The sequence below is a fragment of the Labeo rohita genome, chromosome 24 (genome assembly GCF_022985175.1).
Source record: "Labeo rohita strain BAU-BD-2019 chromosome 24, IGBB_LRoh.1.0, whole genome shotgun sequence".
In the NCBI taxonomy this organism is placed as follows: domain Eukaryota; kingdom Metazoa; phylum Chordata; class Actinopteri; order Cypriniformes; family Cyprinidae; genus Labeo; species Labeo rohita.
Window position 1 is genome coordinate 26811405 of NC_066892.1, and position 24255 is coordinate 26835659.

At 31.2% G+C, this 24255-nt stretch overlaps 1 protein-coding gene across 5 annotated transcripts in view; it reads left to right on the forward strand.

Moving 5' to 3' along the window:
• The window catches only part of sugct (succinyl-CoA:glutarate-CoA transferase), a 167561-nt gene that overhangs the window by 32844 nt on the left and 110462 nt on the right, over positions 1-24255 (forward strand). For 4 of the 5 annotated variants that reach the window (XM_051097775.1, XM_051097779.1, XM_051097776.1 and 1 more), the window contains exon 9: positions 5512-5607. The exons of the other annotated variant lie outside the window; for it this stretch is intronic. In XM_051097775.1, coding sequence (XP_050953732.1) covers positions 5512-5607 — 96 coding nt within the window. The remainder of the gene's footprint in view (positions 1-5511; positions 5608-24255) is intronic. 5 annotated transcript variants of the gene reach the window in all.

Below are 24255 nucleotides of genomic sequence, written 5' to 3' on the forward strand. Positions count from 1 at the left end.
GCTGAAATTAAGATCAATAAATCAAGAAAGAAAGTAAGAAAGAAAAAAAGAGGACCAGTACATTTAAAATATATGAAATACAATAAATACAAACAAACAAACAAACAAAAAAAACTAAAATTTCCAAATTGTCCTGGTTGAAATTAAGATCAAGAAAAAAGAAAGAAGGAAAGAGCACCAATAAATTTAAAGTATAATAAGAAATACAATAAATACAAAAAGTAAAAACAAACTACATTTTTTTTTTAAATTGTGCTGGCTGAATTTGTTAAATAAATAAATAAATAAATGCATACATACATACGTACATAAGTAAATAAATAGGTCCAATAAGTTTAAAATATAATATGAAATACAATAAATTTAAGTTATATTAAAAAACGTAAAACTGAAATTAAAAAAGGTTAATAAAAATAAAAAAAAAAACCTAATAAAAAAAAATAGCATCAATACACTTACAATAAAGTATAATTTGAAAAATAATACATTTAAGTTAAATTAGAGAATGTAAAATAAAAAAGTAAATAGAAATAAAAAAGCACCTAATAAAAACTTAACTTAAAAAATTGAATTAAATTTGAATTAAATTTTAAATTAAATTAAATTAATTTAGGTTAAATTAGAGAATGTAAAACTAAAATAAAAAATGAAATAACTTATTTCCAATGCCTCCAGGCAGCTACTTGTTTAATTTCCCTTTACTTAAAACAAAACAAAACAAACAAAAAAATCTAAATCGTGCTGATTGAAATTTTGAAATCGTTAAATAAATAAATAAATACATACATAACATAACATAACATAACAAAAAATTAAATATGAAATATAAGAAATTTAAGTTAAATTAGAGTTCTTAAAACTAAAATGAAAAAAATAATTTTGTACTAAAACAAAATTCTAAATTGTGCTGGTTGAAATTTTGAAATAAATAACGCCAATAAATTTTAAATATTATGTTAAATATAATAAATTTAAGTTAAATTAGGAAACTTAAAACTGACATAAAAAATGACAAAAGCACATAAAATTACTAAAATGTAAACTAATATTAAATTAAAACTGATAATAAATTTGTAATCTTAATATTTGAATAAAATATATTAATTAATTAATTAATTGATTAATATTTAAATTAATATATGCTATAATAGAATATAAATACTAAAAATTCATGTTAATTGAAAATCGTTGTTTACATTATTTTGTACTTACTTGACATGTAAAGTAATTCAAGCTTATGTTTAGTTATATGCATTGAAAAATTGCTGTTTTTTCCCTATACCTATATTTCTTTCCAAAGCCAAAAATGTCAGATCGTGCCAATATCCTGCTGATCAAGAATGTGAGATTGAATCCCACGAAAGGAATATTGATCCAGTTTCTTGACCAAATCCTGCCGGAAGACATCCAATTGGTCTGAAATCCAAAACTATCAGCAAAGTTTTGACTTATACGCAAAACCAGTTAAGCAGATAAATTGTGTGTAAGCAGGAGATGCAGTAATGAATAAAAAGTTGTGAGGTGCAAAGTGACACACTTTCAGTGTACTGAAGTTTACAATATACTGACATTCATTTCTCAGGAAAACATTTGACGCTGAATTAAAAAAAAGAATTATCTAATGAGCTGCAAATCATGATTATGATTGTTGCTTGCTCTTTTTCTGTTTATACTCTCTCTAGTTCAGTTCAGCACCAGCTTGTCATTGGAAGACCTTGCTGAAGAGGAAAGTTAAGAAACATCACCGATATGATTTAATGTTGACCTAAAAAATTATTTTTTGCTTGCATATGGTCAAAAATGAGATTGTTTCCAGCCGTTTAGACACAGAAACCAAAGTTTCGGTAAACAAAAGCGTCAGCGTAGGACGTCATGGAAATAAAACAGCTGGAAAGTGAGGAATGGGTTCAACTCAAGGTGTACGGCAGGACAGGCTGAGGAAGAAGGCCGGTCGTGTCCAGACTGTTAAATCATCATCGACAGCCTTTGATCTGACAAAATATTCCACCTCCCTTAACATTCTCGGTGTTCTCGCAGTACATGGTTACGCATTGCAAAATATTGTCTCAGCTGCGTGGCTTCTGATCTGGCGTCACCTGGGTGTCGTAAAGGAAGCCGGGACTTTTTTTTTTTTTACAGCTTTATTCAAATGCTGATTGTTACAGTAAATCCAAAATCTTCTATGATTTTTGTTTATTAGGTGTTTGTTAAAAGTGTTGAAGTTTTTGTTGGTTCGTTTTGTTGGATTCCAGCCGCATGAACTGCTGTGTCAGTTGGCTCAACTCACAAAACAGTGGGGTGTAATGAGCTTACGGACAGTTCTTAAAGGAGAAGTCCACTTCCAGAACAACAACTTACAAATAATGTACTCACCCCCTTGTCATCCAAGATGTTCATGTCTTGCTGTCTTCAGTCGTAAAGAAATTATGGTTTTTGAGGAAAACATTTCAGGATTTTTCTCCATATAATGGACTTCACGGATGCTAGGGATGTGCGCAATGACTAATTTGATAGACGTTTAAAGGGGTCACCGGGTGCCCATTTTCCAGTTTACATGATTCTTTAGAGTCTTAATGAAAAGTCTCTAATATACTTTGATTAAAAATTCTCAATGGTTTTGTAAAACGATACCCTTTTTACCTTGTCAAAATCAGCTCTGCAAAAATCATCTCATTCTGAGGGGTTGTTCCTTTAAATGCAAATGAGCTTTGCTCACCCCGCCCCTTTCTTCTCTCTGTGGAAAGACGATCTTGTTTAGCCGCTTTTAGCCACATTTAGCCACGTTTAGCCGCTAAACTTCCTAACTACCATGTTATAGGGAAAGGCGATCACAAAGATTCATAAAAAAACATATACACACTTCTGCTGTAAGTGAAGCTGAATCACGAATGATTCGCGTGAACATAGACGGATATATGTAGATCAGGAGGCGCATTCCATTCACAAACAAATGTAATCTACTGCATCTTCAGCGGCTCAGATGTTGGGAGTAAATGACGACCACTATGTTCATTATTACATCCAGCAACACAACACCTCAATCGCTCAATTTGAGATATTCTTGTCTAACTTTAGTCCCTGCTTCAGCATCGAAACAAGGAAAGTTACTGGACTGTGACAGCTGGTCTGAGTTAAGAGCTCATGTCAATCAACTATTGTGGGAGTGGCCTCTTTCGGTGTGACGACACACCGACAGGCATCTGAGAATGGCTCGATTTGAAAAAGGGGATATTATTTATACAGATTAATTAAAAACCACTGCATGGATTTGATCATTATAGGGTAGATTTGTACATAGACTGCCAACACACATTAATGTTCAAACAACATGAAAAAGTGAAGTTTGCATCCGATGACCCCTTTAAATGAAAGTTTTGTATCCGACTAGTCGACTAGTCTAAAAGCAAGATACCCCCAAAAGATGGTAAGAAAAAAAAACTATAGATGGGCATGTAGCCTATATAATAGCCTACATTTGAAATACTTATCTATAAATCACACTGTCAAATCCCTCAATGAATTCCTCTTGCTTCGTGTTATCATGATTTATTTTAGGCAGTCGTTAAAAAGGAAACAGAAGAGCGTACACTCAACGTCAGCCAATGCATAGCTTATTTATTCAGATCAGCTGGGGAAATACAGAACAATCTAAAATCAATAAATAGCCTGACAGAATTATTAATCGTCATATAACGTTAGACAACATATTAAAATACAAAGTCAAAAACAATAGAAAAGTTTATCAAGGAATAGCATTAAAACAGCTTAATGTCGTTTAAAAAGGGAAAAAAAAAGGAAAAAAAATGCAACAATGCCCATTTTACTTACTCAATACAGTTCGTTTTTGTTCAGTAAATTATCAGCGTGGTCTGGTGAACTACAAAAAAGGCGCTCTGAAGGAACTGAAGTCGCAGGCACGCAGAGATACATGAAAAGCAAGCCAATAGAGTTTTTAGAAAGCGCCTGAAAATCCCACACCACCACCGAAGTGGGTCTTCATTTAGAGGAATAGACGGCGCGGATGGGATCGCAGCGGCGGCAGGTTGTAGTGAATGCCGTGATTGACATTTGCTGGCTTTGGCTAGCCTCTAAGCTAACGCCTACGATGTTCCTGTTATGCATCGCTCCAGTGGAGTTATTGTAAGCCAATTTGATATCGTTTGTAATCGCTAATCGCTTCTAATTCAAAATAATGCTACAATTTAGTCTTTTGCGCGGTCATGAGGTCTCTATAAGGGCATGCAAGGTCTGAGGTAAAAACATAGTTTTCATGTTTTATTTTTTCTGTCGTGTAGTTTTCAGTGTCGACTAGTAGGAGCTGTACCATTTAGTCGACCAGTCGACTAGACCCGCACATCCCTAATTGGTGCCCCGATTTTGAACTTCCAAAATGTAGTTTAAATGCAGCTTCAAAAGGCTCTAAACAATCCCAGCCGAGGAAGAAGGGTCTTATCTAGCGAAACGATCTGTCATTCTTTTTAAGCACAAAAGCTTGTGTGGCACAGGCTCTGGGATGCGCGTTCTTGAATGATTCGTTCAGTCGCGCATGCGCAACGCCCTATTAGGTTCTGTACTGGAATTAGTTCACCTGTTTCGCATCTTCGGGTTTTTCGAGTTGTTTGTTCATCTTATGGGGCTGGCACGTGATGAACGAACGACTCAAACCCGAAAACTTGTCAGATAAGAGGTGAGGTGAGCTAATCATAGACTAAAGACCCAGGTAAACAATGAATTAATCTTTTCTGTTTCTTATAGCATTATAGTTTTGTTGTGTTTGTAGTGTGATTAACGTTTGTGTAAGCAGTAGATGTGTTAGGGAAGTAACACGTAACATTTTAATTATATTTTGTTAAAATGAACGAAATGACTCGGAAAAAAAGAATCGTTCACTTTGCTGAACGAGACTCAAAGGTCTGAGTCGTTAAATTGGTCCGAACTTCCTATCACTGCTAAGAATCACGTGTAAGTTCATCGTCTGTGTACTCCAGCTCAAAAAGGCTATTTTCTCCAACTTCAAAATCGTCTGACATCGTTGTACCTTTTTGTTTGTAAACAGCGTTTGACTTACTTGCACTTTCTTAGTCTTTGCGCGTTCACTTTGTAAACACTGGGTCTGTAGTTCCACCTACGTGAATGCGCATCCCAGAGCCTGTGCTACACAAGCTTTTGTGCTGAAAAAGTATACAAATTTTTATTTTCCGAAAAATATGACAGATCGTTTGCTAGATAAAACCCTTCTTCCTCGGCTGGGATTGAAGCTGCATTTAAACTACATTTTGGAAGTTCAAAATCGGGGCACCAATGAAGTCCGTTATATGGAGAAAAATCCTGAAATGTTTTCCTCAAAAACCATAATTTCTTCACGACTGAAGACAGAAAGACATGAACCTCTTGGATGACAAGGGGGTGAGTAAATGATTTGTAAATTGTTGTTCTGGAAGTGGACTTCTTCAAGATTTAAAACTTAAACTATTAGATTTAAAACTATTTTCTTCTACAATTTTTCTACAGGTTGCCTGTCTAACTCACATCGCTGCCAACTATCTCAATGCTGGTATTGAAGCCAGTCGATGGGGAACTGCCCACGGGAGCATTGTCCCTTATCAGGTACCCATAACACCATTTCTAACACTGGCTGTTATATCATAAGCTTAATTGCTTTTGAATCTTGTCAGTATTTTCTGCCTATGAAATCCCACAATGACAGTAGTTTGAAAATGTATTTATTTATTTATTTTTATAATTTTCTTTTAATGTAATTAAAATTTTAATGTAATGTATTTTATTGCAGTTATTTATTTTATGCAATGTAATTTAATGCAATATAATTTAATGCAGGATAACACAATTTAATTTTTCAGATAATGCAAATAATCTTAATTTGATTTAATTTATGGTAATATAATTTTAATTACATTTTTGTTTTACTTTAGCTGATTTGTATTTTTAATTTAATTTAATACAATATAATTAAGTGTGATTTTTAATTTTTCATTTAATGCAGTTTAATGTTATTTAATTCAAATAAATTTTATTTTCAATAATTAATAATAATTAATAATAATTATTTTATTATAATTGGTTTTAATTTTTAATTAAATTCAATTAAGATTTAAATTTAATTTAATGCAGTTTATTACAATATGATTGAATGCAATTTAATTCAGTGTAATTTAATGTTATTTTATTTATTTTTTATTAGTTTGTTTATTAGCTGTTTAATTCAGTCTAATTTTAACATTAATTTAGTGTAATTTAATTTTTTTTCATTTAATTTTTATTTAAATTTAAATTATTTAAATTTAATTGGTTTTATTTTATTTTTAATATAATTAAATTAAATTTTTTTTTATTTAATCAGTTTTATTTTTTTTTTTTTTTATTTAATTAAGTTTTTAATGTAATGCAGTTTAATACAATATAATTTAATTCAATTTTATTCAGTTTAATTTAATGGTATTTTTTTATTTAATGCAGTTTTTTAATTTAATTCAGTTTCAGTCCGTGTAATTTAATGTTTTTTTAATGCAATTTAATATTTAATTTGTTTAATGCAGTTAATTTACTGTTAATTTAATTTAATTTTTTAAATTTACATTTACTTTATTTTTAATTTCATTGGTTTTATTTTATTTTTAATTTAATTATTTATTTTTTATTAGTTTAATGCAATTTAATGCTGTTTAATTCAATCTAATTTTAACATTAATTTAGTGTAATTTAATTGTTTTTCATTTAATTTTTATTTAAATTACAATTATTTTAATTTAATTGGTTTTATTTTATTTTTAATATAATTAAATTAAATTTGTAATTTTAATGCAGTTTTAATACAATGTAATTTAATTCAATTTCAATGTAATTTAATGGTGTTTTTAATGCAATTTAATATTTAATTTGTTTAATGCAATTAAATTTTCTTTAATCCAAATTAATTTACTGTTAATTTAATTGAATTTTTTTTTTTATTTAAATTTACTTTTATTTTTAATTTAATTGGTTTTATTTTATTTTTAATTTAATTAAGTTTTTAATGTAATGCAATTTAATAGCGTATAATTTCATTCAATTTCATTCAATGTCATTTAATGTTTTTTTTTTGTTTTAGATTTACTACAATTTAATATTTAATTTCATGCAGTTAAATGCTATTTAATCCAAATTAATTTAATGTTAATTTAATGTAATTGTAATTGAATTTCTTTTTATTTAAATGTAATTGAATGCAGTTTAATACAATATAATTTAATTCAGTTGTATTCAGTGTATTTTAATGGTATTTTTTTAATACAATTTAATATTTAATTTATTTAATGCAATTTAGTGCTGTTTAATTCCATTTAATTCATTCTGAATTTAGTGTAATGTAATTATTTATTTTTATCTTTATTTAAATTTAAATGTAAGTTATTTTATATTTTAATTTATTTTAATTTTCAACTAAAAACGACTAAGACTCTCTTGATCACTTTTTCTCAGGCCCCTATTGCTTATTTATGATCATATTTATTTGCCCCGATGAGTCAACACATGGTTTGTTATGCCTGTCTTTGTCTAGTCCAGTCATATCTGTTACCACTCCTCTACTGTGAGTAATGATGTTTGAGAAAGGACTGACCAGGGCATACAAACATTTGTTTGACCGGTGCATACGTTTGACCGGTGCATACAAACATACAAACCTTTGTTTGTTTTAGACAATTATTCATGAAGAGGGGTTTTTCAGATAATTCGATCGAATTTTTGTCAGATGACTGCTTCTCTGGAATCGATTGTCGCCTTTGTGCCAGAAGCCTCTTTTCCGAGGAAAACAGACTTTCACTTTATTTTGCAGTGTTCATTTTACTTGTTTTTTTTACCTAAGTGCTTAAGGTTTAAAGCTAATGAACTAAGTTTGCTTGTGTAAATATTTAATGGAGCAGCTTGTACTTGCGTATGGTTATTATTTGTATTATTAGGCTTGTTTGAGATGCTTCAGCTTTAATGTATATGAGAGTAGGAGAACGTGAAAAAAAGAGCTGGCAACTACCGTGTCTCATAGTAGGCCAGCAATCTATGTAAGCAGAGGAAAATATTATGTTCATGTTCTTTGTTGTCAATAATGTGGATTATTTTGAAATATTGCTGCTGGGACATGAACATGAACAAGTAATCCAATTTTTTTTCCTTCTATTTTTAGTTTAATAAAAACATGATCTCAGAAATATGATTAAAATCACATTTTCTGTATGAGATCATTCTGCCAGTGTGTTCACACATTTATCTCTCACAGACATGAGCTGAGATGTTGCAAACTGCACGTTGTCATTAGAGCATTTTGGCAGCCGTCAGACTCATGATGTCTCGATCTTCGCAAGTAATTCATGATTTGGTGAAATGGTTGTAGAGCTTCATTTGTATGTTTTTGTACAATCGTCTTGTGCCGCTCTGAGGGTTAAGTTTAGGGATGGACATTCACGATGAAGTTTTATGAACAAATCTCACACTAACTAATTTACAGTCAAGGTCAAAAGTTTACATACACCTTGCAGAATCAGCAAAATGTTAATTATTTTACCAAAAAAAAGCGGTTTATACCAAATGCATGTTATTTTTTATTAAGTACTGAGCTGAATAAGACATTTCACATGAAAGACGTTTACATACTGTATAGTCCACAAGATAAAATGTGACCCTGGACCACAAAACCAGTCATAAGTGTCAGTTTTTCAGAACTGGGGTTTATACATCATCTGAAAGCTGAATAAGCTTTCCATTGATGGATGTTTTTAGGATGTTAGGATAGGACAATGTTTGGCTGAGATACAACTTGAATATCTGGAATCTGAGGGTGCAAAAAAATCTAAATGTTGAGAAAATCGCCTTTAAAGTTGTCCAAATGAAGTTCTTAGCAATGCATATTATTAATCAAAAATTAAGTTTTGATATATTTATGGTAGGAAATTTACGAATTATCCTAATGGAGCATGATCTTTACATAATATCCTAAAGATTTTTGGCTTATAATAAAAACTGATAATTTTGACCCATATAATGTATTGTTGGTTACTGCTACAAATGTACCTGTGCTACTTAAGACTGGTTTTGTGATCCAGGGTCCAACTATTACAAATAATAGTTGAATTTATAAATTTACCTCATTCAAAAGTTTACATACGCTTGATTCTTAATACTGTGTTGTTACCTGAATGATCCACAGCTGTGTTTTTTTTTTGGTTTAGTGATAGTTGTTCATGAGTCCCTTGTTTGTCCTGAACAGTTAAACTGCCTGCTGTCAGAAAAATCCTTCAGATCCCACAAATTCTTTGGTTTTTCAGCATTCTTGTGTGTTTGAACCCTTTCCAACAATGACTGTATGATTTTGAGATCCATCTTTTCACACTAAGGACAACTGAGGGACTCATATGCAACTATTACAGACGGATTCTTCAGAAAGAAACACGATACGTTAAGATACAACCCCTGGCAGGGGGTGAAAACTTTTGAACAGAATGGAGATGAGTACATTTTTATTGTTTTGCCCAAATATCATATTTTTTCATTTAGTTCTGCCATTCAGAAGCCACAGAAGATACTTACATGTTTCCCAGAAGACAAAATAAGTTAAATTTACCCTTAACTTCAGATATCAAAAGTTTTCACCCCCCGGCTCTTAATGCATTGTGTTTCTATCTGAAGCATCAGTGAGTGTTTGAACCTTCTGTAATAGTTGCATATGAGTCCCTCAGTGTGAAAAGATGGATCTCAAAATCATACAGTCATTGTTGGAAAGGGTTCAAATACACAAAAATGCTGAAACACCAAAGAATTTGTGGGACCTGAAGGATTTTTCTGAAGAACAGCAGACAGTTTAACTGTTCGGGACAAACAAAGGACTCATGAACAATCACTAAACAAACAAACCAAAAAAAAAAAAAACAGCTGTGGATCATTCAGGTAGCAAAACAGTATTAAGAATCAAGTGTATGTAAACTTTTGAATGGGGTCATTTTTATAAATTCAACTATTATTTTCTCTTATGGACTGTATGTAAACGTCTTTCATGTGAAATATCGTATTCAGGTTAGTACTAAACAAAAATAAAGAGTAATGCATTTTGTATGATCCCTATTATTTGGATCATATAATTAATATTTTGCAGATTCTGCTATGTAAACTTTTGACCTCAACTGTATATGAAGTTTCTTGTACAATACTTAAGAATTCTCATAAAATCTCACTTTTATTCAACAAGGATGCATTAAATTGATCAAAAGTGACAGTAAGGAAAATATTTTCTATTTCAAATAAATGCTACTGGTTTTAACTTTTATGTTTTTTAACACACCCTGAAAAAAGTATAACATTGATGATAATCAGAAATGTTTCTTGAGCAGCAAATCAGACTGGAGTAATGATGCTGAAAATTCAGCTTTGGCTCACAGGAATAAATTACATTTTAAAATATATTCATATAGAAAAACGATATTTTAAATAATAATAATAATATTTCACAATATTACTGGTTTTACTGGATTTTTGACTGAATAAATGCAGCCTTGGTGAGCGTGAAAAGCTTTGTTTAAAACTTTTGAAAAATCCTATGAATTTTTGAACGGCATTGCCAGTGCAGTCTATAAATGTAGTAAAGTGACTCTCATTATTTACAGTTCATTTGTTTGTTTGTTGGCCTGATGTTCATTTCCCTTCCAGTGGCTCTAAATGGTGGATCCTCTTGCGAAGATTATAGGTACTGTAGTTCTTCAAAGCCAGTTTGGCTATTTTATTTATTTATTTTTAATCAGACAGACATGTGGCATCTATACAACACAGTCCCAGCTATAAATCAACCACAACATTAACCAATCAAATGTGACCATCCAGGAATACACTTAACATCTCCAGTCTTGTGGTCATGATATTACAGAACAAAAAATCAGTTGGTCACAACAGTTTACTTGTTGGTTAAGACCAAAGACCATCTGTAAATGCCTTTTCTGTTGTCACTCACAACAATTCATTTATTTTCACTTAAGTTTAATGAGCTACGGCCTTTCATGTTCCGACAGCTCTTCCGGAATAAACAGGCGTTCATATCGCTTCGTATAGCACGTACGAAACAGGAAGACCGAAGACAGCTTCTGCGTTAGTTGGCGCCTCTGGTCGGCAGATGTTCACAGTGTGACGTACGATGTCCTCCGTTTGATTTTTCTCACTTTTATTGACGAGGGGCGACCGGTGGAACGTCCCGAATGGCTAGGGTGTAGTTTCGTCCACAGCAGGACACTAAGAACAGAAGTCTTTTCTCAGAAAGTCCTTAAGGCACTATTGGGCCGCCACATGGACCAACACTCAGTAAAGAAATATTCATCCTCTAGCTTTCCAGTAGTTTGACGGGCGACGCCTTGTTTCCTAACAAGTTTCCCACTGAAAGTTGAAAGGTTGGTTGCTCTATCTTGAGTGCACTTTGTAGGAAAATGCTAGAACGAAGCATAGGGAGCTTGTGAAGGTGTGGTGAAAGGCAAGATTTACGATGAACCAGGGTCTATCTTGTTTTAATTACCTTGTCGGTTTCAAAGGACTCCTAATCGCTCCCATATTCGTGTTGAGGTGCTGAGTGTTTGGCCTGTTGGCTGCTTGCAGTACTATAAAGTTGTAGCGTTGTGTAACGAGGCCTCTGCACCATTTCAAGTGCAGATAGATTTATTATACATGGTGAAAGGCTGCACGGTTCTGAATGTGATAAGGACGATGTAAGGAAAACTAGATTTGTACATTATCTCAAGTGTGTTTCGAGTAATTTTACATCACAGTTTAAAAAACTGGCAAGCAAAATTTGAGTTAATGCTTATGTGTAATTAGGGCCTGAGCAGCGATGGTGCGAGGACCCTATTGGAATTGCTCAGTTTCTTCTTCTCTAAAATAAATCACATTTATAAAAGCCTGAACATGCTCAAAAGCTCATGAAACTTTTTGCCAAAAGTGGTGAACATTCACATCTGATAAGGGTTTTAGAAATGGCTCAATAGCGCCACCTATAAATATTTGCTCGAAGTGCTCCTGTGTTTCACATACATGTACAAAATTCGGTAGACACATGTAACACACCAATACCTACAAAAAAGTCCCTTGTTACGATGTCCGAAACCCAACAGGAAGGCTGTTATTTTGAATTTTCTCTGTAAGTTTTGTGCTTTTTTGGCATTTTCAGGCATTGTATTTTACTCCTCTTTCTCCTTTTAGAGATTTAAACAGATCAACACCAAATTTGGTCTAAATCTAAAGCCCTTCACTCTGATCTAAAGCCCTTTGTGATGTTAAATTGTGAAGATCTTGAGTTTTCGTTAAAGGGTGTGTCCGTGGCGGCCTGACAAACTTTGATGTTTCGCCATGAAAAAGGAAGTTGTTATAACTCAACCATAAAATGTCTGATCTGCCCCAAACTTCACATGTTTGATAAGAGGCTTGTCCTGAACACATGCTCATGCCCATATTCAGTTGTAGTCATAGCGCCACCTGCTGGCAATAGGAATTTTATGCTCTAACGAACTCCTCAGAGATTTAATGACATCAACATTATATTTGGTCAGTCTGCTTTAAAGGCCTTGGTGATGTTAAATTGCGAAGATCTTGAGTTTTTGTTAAAGAGCATGTCCGTGGCGGCCTGACAAAATGTTTCACAATGTCCGATCTGCCCCAAACTTTTGTTTTGATTAGGTTTTTTTTTTTTTTTTTTTTTTTTTTTCTGGAAAAATGTCCTTTATCTCATACTTTACAGATGACTTTACATCACATTTTATTTATTTATTTATACAGAACAAACATTAGTGCACATTCTTACAAGCAAACAAAATCTGCATTTAATACAAATAATTAAAAAATAAAAGATGTTTGCCCCTTTAAATTTTATTGAGATGTTTTCATTGATGTTACAAAAGCATAATAATAGTAACAACAGAATAATAATAATAATATGTTAAATCCTTAAGAAAATAATTAATAAATAATACTTAATACTTCAAAAAATGTTAAATATTTAATTAGTACCCAAATTGTACGTATTAGTACCTTTTGAAAGTATGGAAGACTGTTTCCGCCACTGAATAAAAAAATTTAAAAAAGGTAATTGTGACTTTTTGTCTTACAATTCTGACCTTTTTTTCCTTGCAATTTCGAGTTTACATCTTACAAGTCTGACTTTTTTCTCAGAATTGTTTGACATAAACTCGTAATTCTGAATTTTTTTTTCTCAGAACTGTGAGATATAAACACACAATTGCGAGTTATAAAGTCAGAATTGTGTGATATAAACAACTGCGAGAAATAAAGTCAGAATTGCAAGATATAAACTCGCAGTTCTGACTTTTTTTTCTTGCAATTGCGAGTTTTTATATTGCAATTCTGACTGTTTTTCCTCAGTCTCGAGTTTACATCTCACAGGTCTAACTTTTTTTTGTCAGAAAAAAAGAATTGCGGGACATAAACAATTGTGAGGAAAAAAAAAGTCAGAATTGCGAGTTTGTATCTTGCATTTTTGACTTTTTTTCTCAGAATTATGAGATACAGACTAGCAATTGCGAGTTATAAAGTCCAGTTCTGAGGAGAAAATGATAGAAGACTGATATGTTCACAGAATTGCGAGGTTATATCTCGCAATTCTGACTTTATAACTTGCAATTATGAGTTTATACAGAGGTCGTGTTGACCGAAAATTGTCCGTCATTTATTGTGACGAAAAAAAAATCTGAAAGCCGTCCGTCATTTTGACATTACACTGAGGGTGATCTATTGTAAAATTGTAGCTGTAATTCACACCCCTGTTTAGTTGGTGTCGAGTGCATTCCAGTGTGGCAGCAGAGTGCTAGATCCAGAACAAAAACGAAACTGTCATGAATGTTTTCCTATACATTTGATTATGCACATACGACTACAGAAGCTACCACGATCTAACATGCCACATTAAAGAGCGCCAAAACAGTATTTATTGCTTGAATTTCCTAATGAAATGGGCAGAATTTGAAATCTGACATTTTGTTTTATATCAAAAGTAACAAAGCCTAGCCTATTGATATTTATTGGAAGGAAGATGCATTATGTACTGTTTATTCATCAACTGAAAACGGCATAGACCAAAAGATCGATTGTGATTTAAGAATCGATACTGGTTCATTAAAATGAGAATCTATTAAAATCGAGAAATCCAATTTTTTTTGTTTTTGTTTTGTTTACCCAGCCCTGGTGTAAATTCTTGTTTTTAAACACTGCGCTGTCGTCCTGTAGGTTCATGATTAAAAATGAAAATGTGAACAAAAATAAAAGCAATTAAATGTATTATTCTAATTAAAATATGGAAATTAAAATGATGGATACTAATAGATTATGGCAGATTTTTTACCACAGTGTTAAAGTCTAGCGCAAACTCTGAGTTTATATCTCACAATTCTGAAAAAAAAAAGTTTTTTTTTTTATTCAGTGGTGGAAATGGGCTTCCCTTCCCTTCCCTCTTTTTTTTTTTTTTATTAGTTTTTGAGTACCAAACATATCTCTGGACTCTGTTTGTCATTCATGTCCATAGAACAAACACTGAGTTATGCATCAAAGCTTTATACTTATTATGGGTCAGTTCAAGTCCCTCACCCTACATATCACACTAGTAACACTGAGGTCTGTCTTAGTTACCGTTTCCCCGATAGACCTGACGTCCCACCGCTGCCTTTCTGTGGCATGTGTTTCATTCAGGATATTGAGTTTCACCCCAGCAAACATGGTACCTCAGTGTCTAGGCTGTATGCCAAATCTCATTAGTACCTCACGAGCGCTATCAGGCAGAAACGCTTATTAAGTGCAGATTTGTTTCTGCGCTGGCTCATCTGGTGACACAGGTCCTCGTTGACCTGCGCGTGCTGGACTCTTTACCTGACGTGACTTATCAACTCATTTTGAGGGTAAATGAAAGTATGTTGTGAGGTCAAAGCGAGTCCCATCTGGAGATAGCTGTGAGGTTAATGCGCACAGATGGAATAAAGTCCGTGCATTTAAATCTGCTTATAAATGTGCGCGCTTTGTTTATATATATATACGGCAATCCGGCATCACCGGATTAAGACTTGCTATCATGCTAACATATTAAACTTACAGTATACTTCATCTGAAAATGAAAAGTATGCCTTCATTTATTCATTCTCAGGTTGTCAGAGTTTCTTTTCACAAAAGACGACGTTCAAAAAAGCCATCAACTTCTGTAGTTGGAGAAAAAATACTATGGAAGTCAATGGGTGCCATCGACTGATTAGTTACCAGCATTCTTTAAAATATGTTCTTTTATGTTCTGCAGAAGAAAGAAACTCATACAAGTTTGGAACAAATTGAGAATGAGTAAATGATGGCAGAATTTTCATTTTTGGGTGAACTGTCCCTTTAATAACATTTTATGTTTTTCGGTTATTTTGAAAGGTTACATTTTAACTTATGCAAACACGGCAAACAGATCATTTTATAGACATAAGTACAAGAAAATGGTTGTGTTTAAGGAGTAGTAAAGGATAACTTTAGCCTCTCTTCTACAAAAAAGAAAATGCAATGCTATAAACATCTGATCCCATTATTTCCAATGGTCTTTTTAATATGGCTGACTGTTCTTTGTTACCTGAACCTCGTTATAAGAAACAAAAAACCCTTAAGCTGAAGAGGTTTGACACAGTTACAGCAGAGATGCATGTAATTCTCTCAGGCTGTTTAGTGCTGGGCTGGAGAGTTCAGTGGAGAGACGACATTAGTCTCTGTTCAGCTCCTCTGAAGATGATCTGTTTTGCCATTAAACAAGACCTTGGAAAAACAGATTTTCAGCATCGGTTCTTATCATTTTGGATTCCAGTTGAAATGGATCAGTCTGTTTATTTGAGTCAATAAACTCAAGGAACTCTTTGTAATATTTGTTTGTTTGTGGGAAATTGAAAACACTATATTGTGCAATATTGTAATATAATACAAAATATAAAAAAACAAAAAATACTTTTTTTATTTATTTTTATTTTTTTGTAGGGCTTTTTAAGTTTACATTTGTGTAGCAAATATTTAACACATTTATTGAAATCAGTGTTATTGCTTTTTATTCTCTCTCTTAAAAAAAAATAAAAAATTCCGGACGGAAATCATAAAATTAATCTGTTATTTTTCCATTTGAAATGGATCGGTCTGTTTATTTGAGTCAATAAACTCAAGGAACTCATTTAATTAATGTTTGTTTGTGGGAAATTGAGAACACTATGTTGTGAAATATTGTAATATAATACAAAAAATACTAAGGTTTATACAGCTTTAATTGTGGGTAGATAAAAGTACACAAACATATACGTTGTGAATATACTAAATTTATGAAAAAAAAAAAACCTGTATTTTTTAATATAAAGTATATATTTTCTATGTAACATTTTAATTAAAAATATGAGCTCTTTTTAATATGGCACTTAATCTTCAAAATACCGGTGTTATTTTAGTGTCATTGAGATATTTTTAATCGTTTTTTTAGATGAGTTTCATTTGTATATTTTATACAAATAAAGTTTTAGTAATTTTGCGTTTTTGTCATTTTTACAATCGCGTATTGCACGACGTATTGCACACCGCAACAACTTTCCAATATGTGCGCCACTGACGTCACCGTCCGTGCTTCCAGGTCAGAGAGCAACTGTCCATCAAAAGCTCATTAGCCAATCAGAGTAGATCGCTGTTAAGCCCGCCCCCACGAGAGGTTTGTGCCAAAACAGCAAACGAAAATTTGCGAAGCGTAAGCGAAAGCTGTGGCAACGCATTCAGAATCCATGATTCGCGAAAACGATTCTTTGAAAATCATTAACAAAGAATGAAGCATATTTGAAGAGCATGTTAAATTCGTGCGACTGAGTTCATTTTTTCATTTTCATTGTGTTTTTCTTCTTTTGCAGTGGCATATTTTTGATCGTTTCTTGGAAAGTTACGTTCAGTTTTATAAAGTTACGTTCATTCTTATTGGCACAAAAATAATCCCATAGTTTTAGTGCCACGTTAAAAAATTCGAGATTAAAGTCATATTTTGAGAAAAAAGTAAAAATTAAGAGAATAAAGTCTAAAAATTGACAGAATAAAGTCAAAATTATAAAAATAAAGTAAAAATATTTTGAGAAAAAAGTCAAAATTACAAAAATGTCAAAATATTTTGAGAGTAAAGTCAAAATTATGAAAATAGTCCAAATATTTTGAGAAAAAAGTCAAAATTACAAGAATAAAGTAAAAATATTTTGAGAACAGTCAAAATTATGAAAATAAAGTCAAAATATTTTGAGAAAAAAGTCAACATTTCAAGAATAAAGTAGAAATATTGAAAATAAAGACAATATTTGGAGAGTAAAGTCAAAATTACGAGAATAAAGTCAAAATATGTTGAGAATAAAGTCAATATTTTGAGAGAGTCAGAATTACAAGAATAAAGTGAACATATGTAGAGAATAAAATCAAAATTACGGTAATAAAGTTTACATGGAGATAAAGTCAAAATATTGAGAATAAAGTCAAAATATTTTGAGAATAAAGTCAAAACTACGATAATGAAGTCGTAGCAAGTACGAGATTAAAATTAGGAGAGAATAGGAGAGTTTAGCCTATGTTTTTCTATTATTTATTATTTATATAATTTAATAAATAATACTGTTTACTCTAACACTGACTGTGTTTACTGTAACACTGGCTGACTGGTCACGGAAGTTTTTTTTAAGAGTTGCCTTTAACTGAAAATTGAGTGTTTACTGTTGCTCTTTTGCATTATTGATACACTATTTCCTATTTAATACTGTACAGCCACTTTGTCACGATTCTGTATTGTTAGAAACGGTATATAAATAAAGGTGACTTGACTTGACTTGACTTATAGCTGAGAATGAACTTTAGGCTTCAAAAATGCAGTTTGTTAATAAAGATAACGTCTACTTGAAATATAAATGCAGATACATGAGCAATGTCACACTCGTAGCCGTGTGATATGGGTGTATATCGGCACACTGTGATTACCTATGGCCGAATCACAGCCGTGCTGATATACAGCAATATCCCATGGCTACTCGTGGGATATTGTTCATATATCTGCTCTTATGTTTTAGAGGGGATCATCTCATTTGAAGTCTTTGAAAACCTTTGAAAACTCGTGGTGTAAATGATATAAATTAGGTCTCACGTTGTTTGATCTCATTTTGAGGCCTTTCGTTTATTTAATTTTCATTACAACTTGCCTTGTAGTACTACAACTTTGATTATTTTAAAAATATTAGTCCTGTAAAGTTTGTGATTCTCACAGCAGATTGATTTATTTTTAAATGTGGCATTGCCATGCTGTTGTGTCGTGAAGACACCATTCGTAGCAGTTTTTTCTCCTGCATTTGGGGTGATCACTCATGTGAGTTGACAGCACTACTCGTGCTCCGTTTTCCCACACGTTTCCTCCCTGCACTTGTGTCTCCTGGCTAAAGAGCGAGCAGTGGTTTGGGTTTTGGTTTCGGTTTCGGTGTGAAAGCTTTGTGTTCTTTCCACAGAATAGAGATGAAGCCTGCTGGTTAACCGGGGCTCAGTCCTCTTGTTCTGTTGACTGTGGGAGTGTATGAGTCAGGCTTGCGGGGATGTTTGACTGAGGATGTCTAACTGAGGTGTCACGGTGGGCTCAAAGAGAGTTCATGAAGTCTAAGAACTTTCAGTGACTCTGACAAAGGGATTATTGGAACACTAACATGAGACAAAGCTTTAACTGATGCGCAACTATCCAGAACACCCTGGCAACCCCAGAGCAATGCTCTCCAAACCAGAGGTTTTCCAGGGAAAGTCTGTGGTAAATCGATCAGTGAAAAAATAGATGAGAAAAATGATCGTATTAATGCAGCAGTAATAAATAGTACAAAAATAACAAACAATATTTTCAATTAAAATGTTGAATTAAAAGCAGGTGTCTTGAAACTGTGTCTAAATGCTTTAAAGTATTTGATTATAACATTTTTAAATTATCCATCCAAATAGCTTTTCCTCTGGAAAAAAAAAAAAAAAAAAAAAAAAAAAAAATACATATATGTATACATATTTTTTTTTTTTTTTTAATTTATTTATTTATTTATTTTTAATATTTTGTTATTTTTGTTATCCAGTGGTGGGCAAAAAGCGTTAAGTTAATAAAAAAAATGTTTTGAAAAAAATTAAATTTAAATTAAATTAAATTAAATTGATTAAAAAAATAATAATAATAAGTGTTATTTTTCTTAAGGTTTATGCATCTAAATGTTATCCAATGGTGGGTAGAAAAGCATAAATTTAATAGAAAGAATTGTGGTAATAATAATAATAATAATAATAATTCTTTCTTTTTTGTGATCCTTATGTATGCAAAACTGCTAAAATATGATCTATTTATTTTATTATTTTATTTTATTTTATATTTTATTTTTGGTAGGTTCAAATCAGCATTTTCTAAAATATAATGTATATGTTTTATTTTTGAGTAGATTCAAATCAGCAATTTCTAAAATATGATCTGTGTATTTTATTTTATTTTACTTTACTTTTGGGTAGGTTTAAATCAGCATTTTCTAATATATGATAATTTTATTTTATTTTTTTTTGGGGTAGGTTCAAATCAGCAATTTCTAAAATATGATGATTATGTATTTTATTTTTTTATTTTATTCTATTTTATTTTTGGGTAAGTTCAAACATATTAAACATAACCTGGCAGCCACCCACTGGGGCAGGAAGTTCTGCATACATATTAAGGATCACTCATTTAAAGAGTTTTGCTTTAGTAATCAGCTCAGCACATGGATTTTAACATGAGACAATGGCTTTCTCTTTAAATCAAAGCAGGCTGAAATGTTAAACAGCTGAGTGTTTTGACTCTGTGTTGTCCTCAAGTGTGTGCTGGGAATCATCAGTGAATTGTGTGCCATTTCCTTACTCATCGACTGCAGATCAGATATTGATTCAAAGCTCGCTGTATCTCAGCCACAGTGGGGCTGTGTTGCATTAGTCTAGCCGAGGGACTCTCTCTGGACTGACGCTTGCCAAAAAAACTTGCACTAGCGGTTTGCTTTCAGACTTCCCTGAGCTGTCAAAGCAAGCCGCCCAGACCAAACAAAACTCTGTAAGCTGAATATTACGCTGCTAAACCTCCAGATATCATTAGCCCAACCACTAATCCAACACTGAGGCCTTCCCACGCTTGTGAAAGTGTCTGATAGCAAGAAGTAATTCTGTATAGCCTGATACATGAAATGAAATATAATAAGCATCATTCATTCATTCATTTATTTATTTATTTATTTATTTTATTTAAATTCATTTTATTTATTTATTTATTTTTTTGGGTAGGTTTAAACCAACATTTTCTAAAATATGTATCCATTTTATTTTATTTTATTTTATAGGTATGTTTGAATCAGTATATGATCTATGTATTTTATTTTATTTTATTTATTTATTTATTTATTTTTGTTGTTGTTTTCTAAAATATGAGATATGTATTTTTTATTATTATTTGTTTTAGATTTTATTTAATTTTTGGGTAGGTTCAAATCAGCAGTTTTTTAAATATGATTATGTATTTCATTTATTTTATTTTATTTTATTTTGGGGTATGTTCAAATCAGCATTTTCTAAAATATGATCTATGCATTTTATTTTATTTATTTATTTTATTTTATTTTATTTTATTTTATTTTTGGGTAGGTTCAGATCAGTTTTTTTCTAATATATGATCTATGTATTTTATTTGATTTATTTATTTATTTTTATTTCATTTTATTTTATTTTATATTTTATTTAATTTTTGGGTAGGTTCAGATCAGCAGTTTTTAAAATGTGCTTATGTATTTAATTTAAGTTAATTTTATTTTGCAGTACGTTCAAATCAGCATTTTCTAAAATATGATCTATGCATTTTATTTTATTTTATTTATTTATTTAATTTAATTTTATTTTATTTTTGGGTAGGTTCAAATCAGCTTTTTTAAAAATGTGATTATGTATTTAATTTAATTTTATTTTATTTTGGAGTACGTTCAAATCAGCATTTTCTAAAATATGATCTTTGCATTTTATTTAATTAATTTATTTTAAATTATTTTATTTTATTTACTTTTGGACATTTTCACTTTTGGGTAGGTTCAAATCAGCATTTTTTTCTGTTTATGTATGTATTTTTGTTTGTTTGTTTGTTTGTTTTTTTATTAATTTATTTCATTTTATATTTAATTTTATTTTATTTTTGGATAGATTCAATACGTTTTTTTCTAAAATATGATCTATCTATGTTACATTTTATTTTATTTTTGGATAGATTCAAATAAGCTTTTCTAAAATATGATCTATCTATGTTACTTTTTTTTTTTTTTTTTTTTTTTTTTTTTTTAAGGTAGGTTCAAATAAGCTTCTTATCAACACCATTTTTTGGCTGCTTAGGTTTCTTGAGTTGCTCTTTGTGCCCTAAAGTTCTTCATGTCAGTTTTGAAATGTTTAAAGCAACAGTACACAGATGGTTTTCTGAAGAACTGGAATAAAAAAAAAAAAACATTCTGTTATGATGATTGAGAGATGAACAAATAAACACTCCTCAAATCCTGTTTAAAATTTGAAAGATTTTAACATGATTTTTCTAAAAATGATGTCTTGAAGTTCATCTTGAACTGTTAGTAACAATAAAAGTTATTCCTACAATTCCTTCCACAGATTTTATAACAAAAAGTCATGTGAACCACAACCTAACCTTGTAAAGTTTTACTAAAAGGCCTTTTATTTAAGTATAAACTATCAGTCAGATGACCGAAGGCATTGCAGGAGACAAAGCAGCAAATCCAAAATGTGAAACAAACACAGTTTGCACAGCAGTATCTTGAAGAATGACGAGTACACTTATCTTATCAGCGTAATAGGTGTTTAGCTCTGCAATTATACTTGTGTTAACATTTGATTTGCTTAATAGATCTTTGTGAGCTGCAAGATAAGCTTAAGCCACATATAATAGTTGGATGGGCTGGCTAATGTAAAACGAGAATGTTCTTGAGGGAAAACCACATGGACGTGGGGTGCAGCCAAAACCTAAAACAATTACTGCGTTCAGGCTCGGCTCTAATAAAAGACACCCTTTCCTTTTCTCCCAGTGATGAAAAATGCAGGCTGTGTTTCATTGAAATTCTGGAAATGGTTTATGTCTTTTTAAATCACTTGTTGTTTGCTATGTTTATTCACTGAGGGGAACTTGGCTTCCCGAACGCGAAGCGCTCTTTTGATCGTGCTAGGTGACTGTTGATATCGAAGGCCTTATCGTTCTGGACAGTGGTTTGGGATGTCGTGTCCCGTCTCGTGGGCCGTTTATATAACGTGATGTAATGAATAATGTAATGAATAAAGCATAGACTGTTTACGGCTTTGTCTTCCGTGAGAACTTTCTTCATGTCTCCATTTCCCCAGGGTCACACGAAGGCTGCAGGTCTCTGCCAGCACTTAATCAAAACTGAAAATGAATGTTGACTGATTAGGTTACTTTCAGATTGGGCCTCAATTAGGGTGTGCTAATTGTCCTTTCTTATGTGAGAATCCCTTTGGGAAAGCAAAGGGAGGGGTTGGACCAAAATTCTCTTCTCTGTTCTAGAGCAGGGGTTGTCGAACTTTTTTGATGACGCAGACTCCCAAAATACGATGATACCTTTGTTTTTGTTTGTTTCTTAAATGTCTTTTTGTTTGTTTTTGTGCTTTGTGTGGAAAAAAACAACAACTATACAATAAAATAGCTGATTATTCTATTGCTTTTAAACAAGCTTTTAGAAAGCAGAAACAAACAACAACAATAATTTATTTTATATGAATTTATATATTTGTGTGTGTGTACTTTTTGTTCTGTTTCATAAATGTTTTTTTTGTTTGATGTTCTGTTTTGCTTTTTTTGTTGTTTTCGTAAATAGTTTGTTTCATGTTTTTTGTTTGTTTCACAGATGTTTGAGTTTTGTTTCAGAATGTTTGTATGCTGTTTTTTGTGTATTTATTTTTTCATAAACATTTAGTTTTATTTTGTTTTATTTCATAAACATTTTTTGTTTTCATGTTTGTTTTGTGCTTTTTTTCAGAAATGCTTGTGCTGCTTTGTATTTTTTAGTGGTTTTGTTTTGTTTCATAAATGTTTGTTGTTTTCTTTGCAGTTTTTTGTTTCTGAATTATTTTGTCATTTTGTTTTTCACAAATCTTTTGTCTTGTTTGACTTTTGTTTTACAAACATTTTGTATGTTGTTTTTGTTGCTTTCTTTTTTGTTTGCTTTTTTGTGTTTTGTTTAGTAAATGACTTTGTGTTTGTTTCAGAATGTTTGTTTTGTGTTTGTTTTGTGTTTGCGTATTTTATTTCATAAACATTTTTGTTTTTGTTTTATAAATGTTTTGTTTTTTCAGAAATGTTTGTGCTGTTTTTTTTTTTTTTTGCATTTTTGTGTTTGTTTCATGTTTTATTTGCCGCTTTGTTTTACTTAGTTTTTTTTGTTTCATAATATTTGTTTTTTGTTTTACAAATGTTTTGTTTGTTGAGTTTTGTTTATATACATTTGTTTCGTATGTATTGTTTTGTTTGTGTGTTGTTTAATAAATGATTTTGTTTTGTGCTTGTTTTGTTTGTCAAAATGTTTGTTTTGTGTTTGCTGTTTTGTTTTTATTTTATTTCATTTTTGTTTTATAAATGTTTTTGTTTTGTGCTTTTTTCATAAATGTTTGTTTAATGTTTTTGTTTTTCATAAGCATTTTGTTTTTGTTTCAAAAATGTTTGTGCTGTTTTTGTTTTTTTAAGTGTTTTTTTTAAGAAACTTCTTTGCAGTTTTGTGTTTTTGCTATTATATAGATTTGTTGTTTTATTTGCCATTTTGTTTTGCTTTTGTTTTGTTTCATATTTTTTTTTTGTTGTTTTTGTTTGTTTTACAAATGTTTGAGTTTTATGTAAATGTTTGTTTTGTATGTTGTTTTTGTTTGTTTCTTAAATGTTTTTGCTTTTGTGTATAGTGTTGTTTTGTTTAATAAACAATTTTTGTTTCTGTTTGTACTTTGTTTCAAAAATGTTTGTTTTGTGTATGCTGTTTTGTTGCGTATTTGTTTCATAAACATTTGTTGTTTTGCGTTTTATTTAATAAAAATGTTTTGTTTCATAATTTTTTTTTGTTTTTGTTTTGTTTTATAAACATTTCTGTTTTGTATTTTTGTTTCATACATGTTTTGTTTTGGGTTTTGTGTTGTTGGATT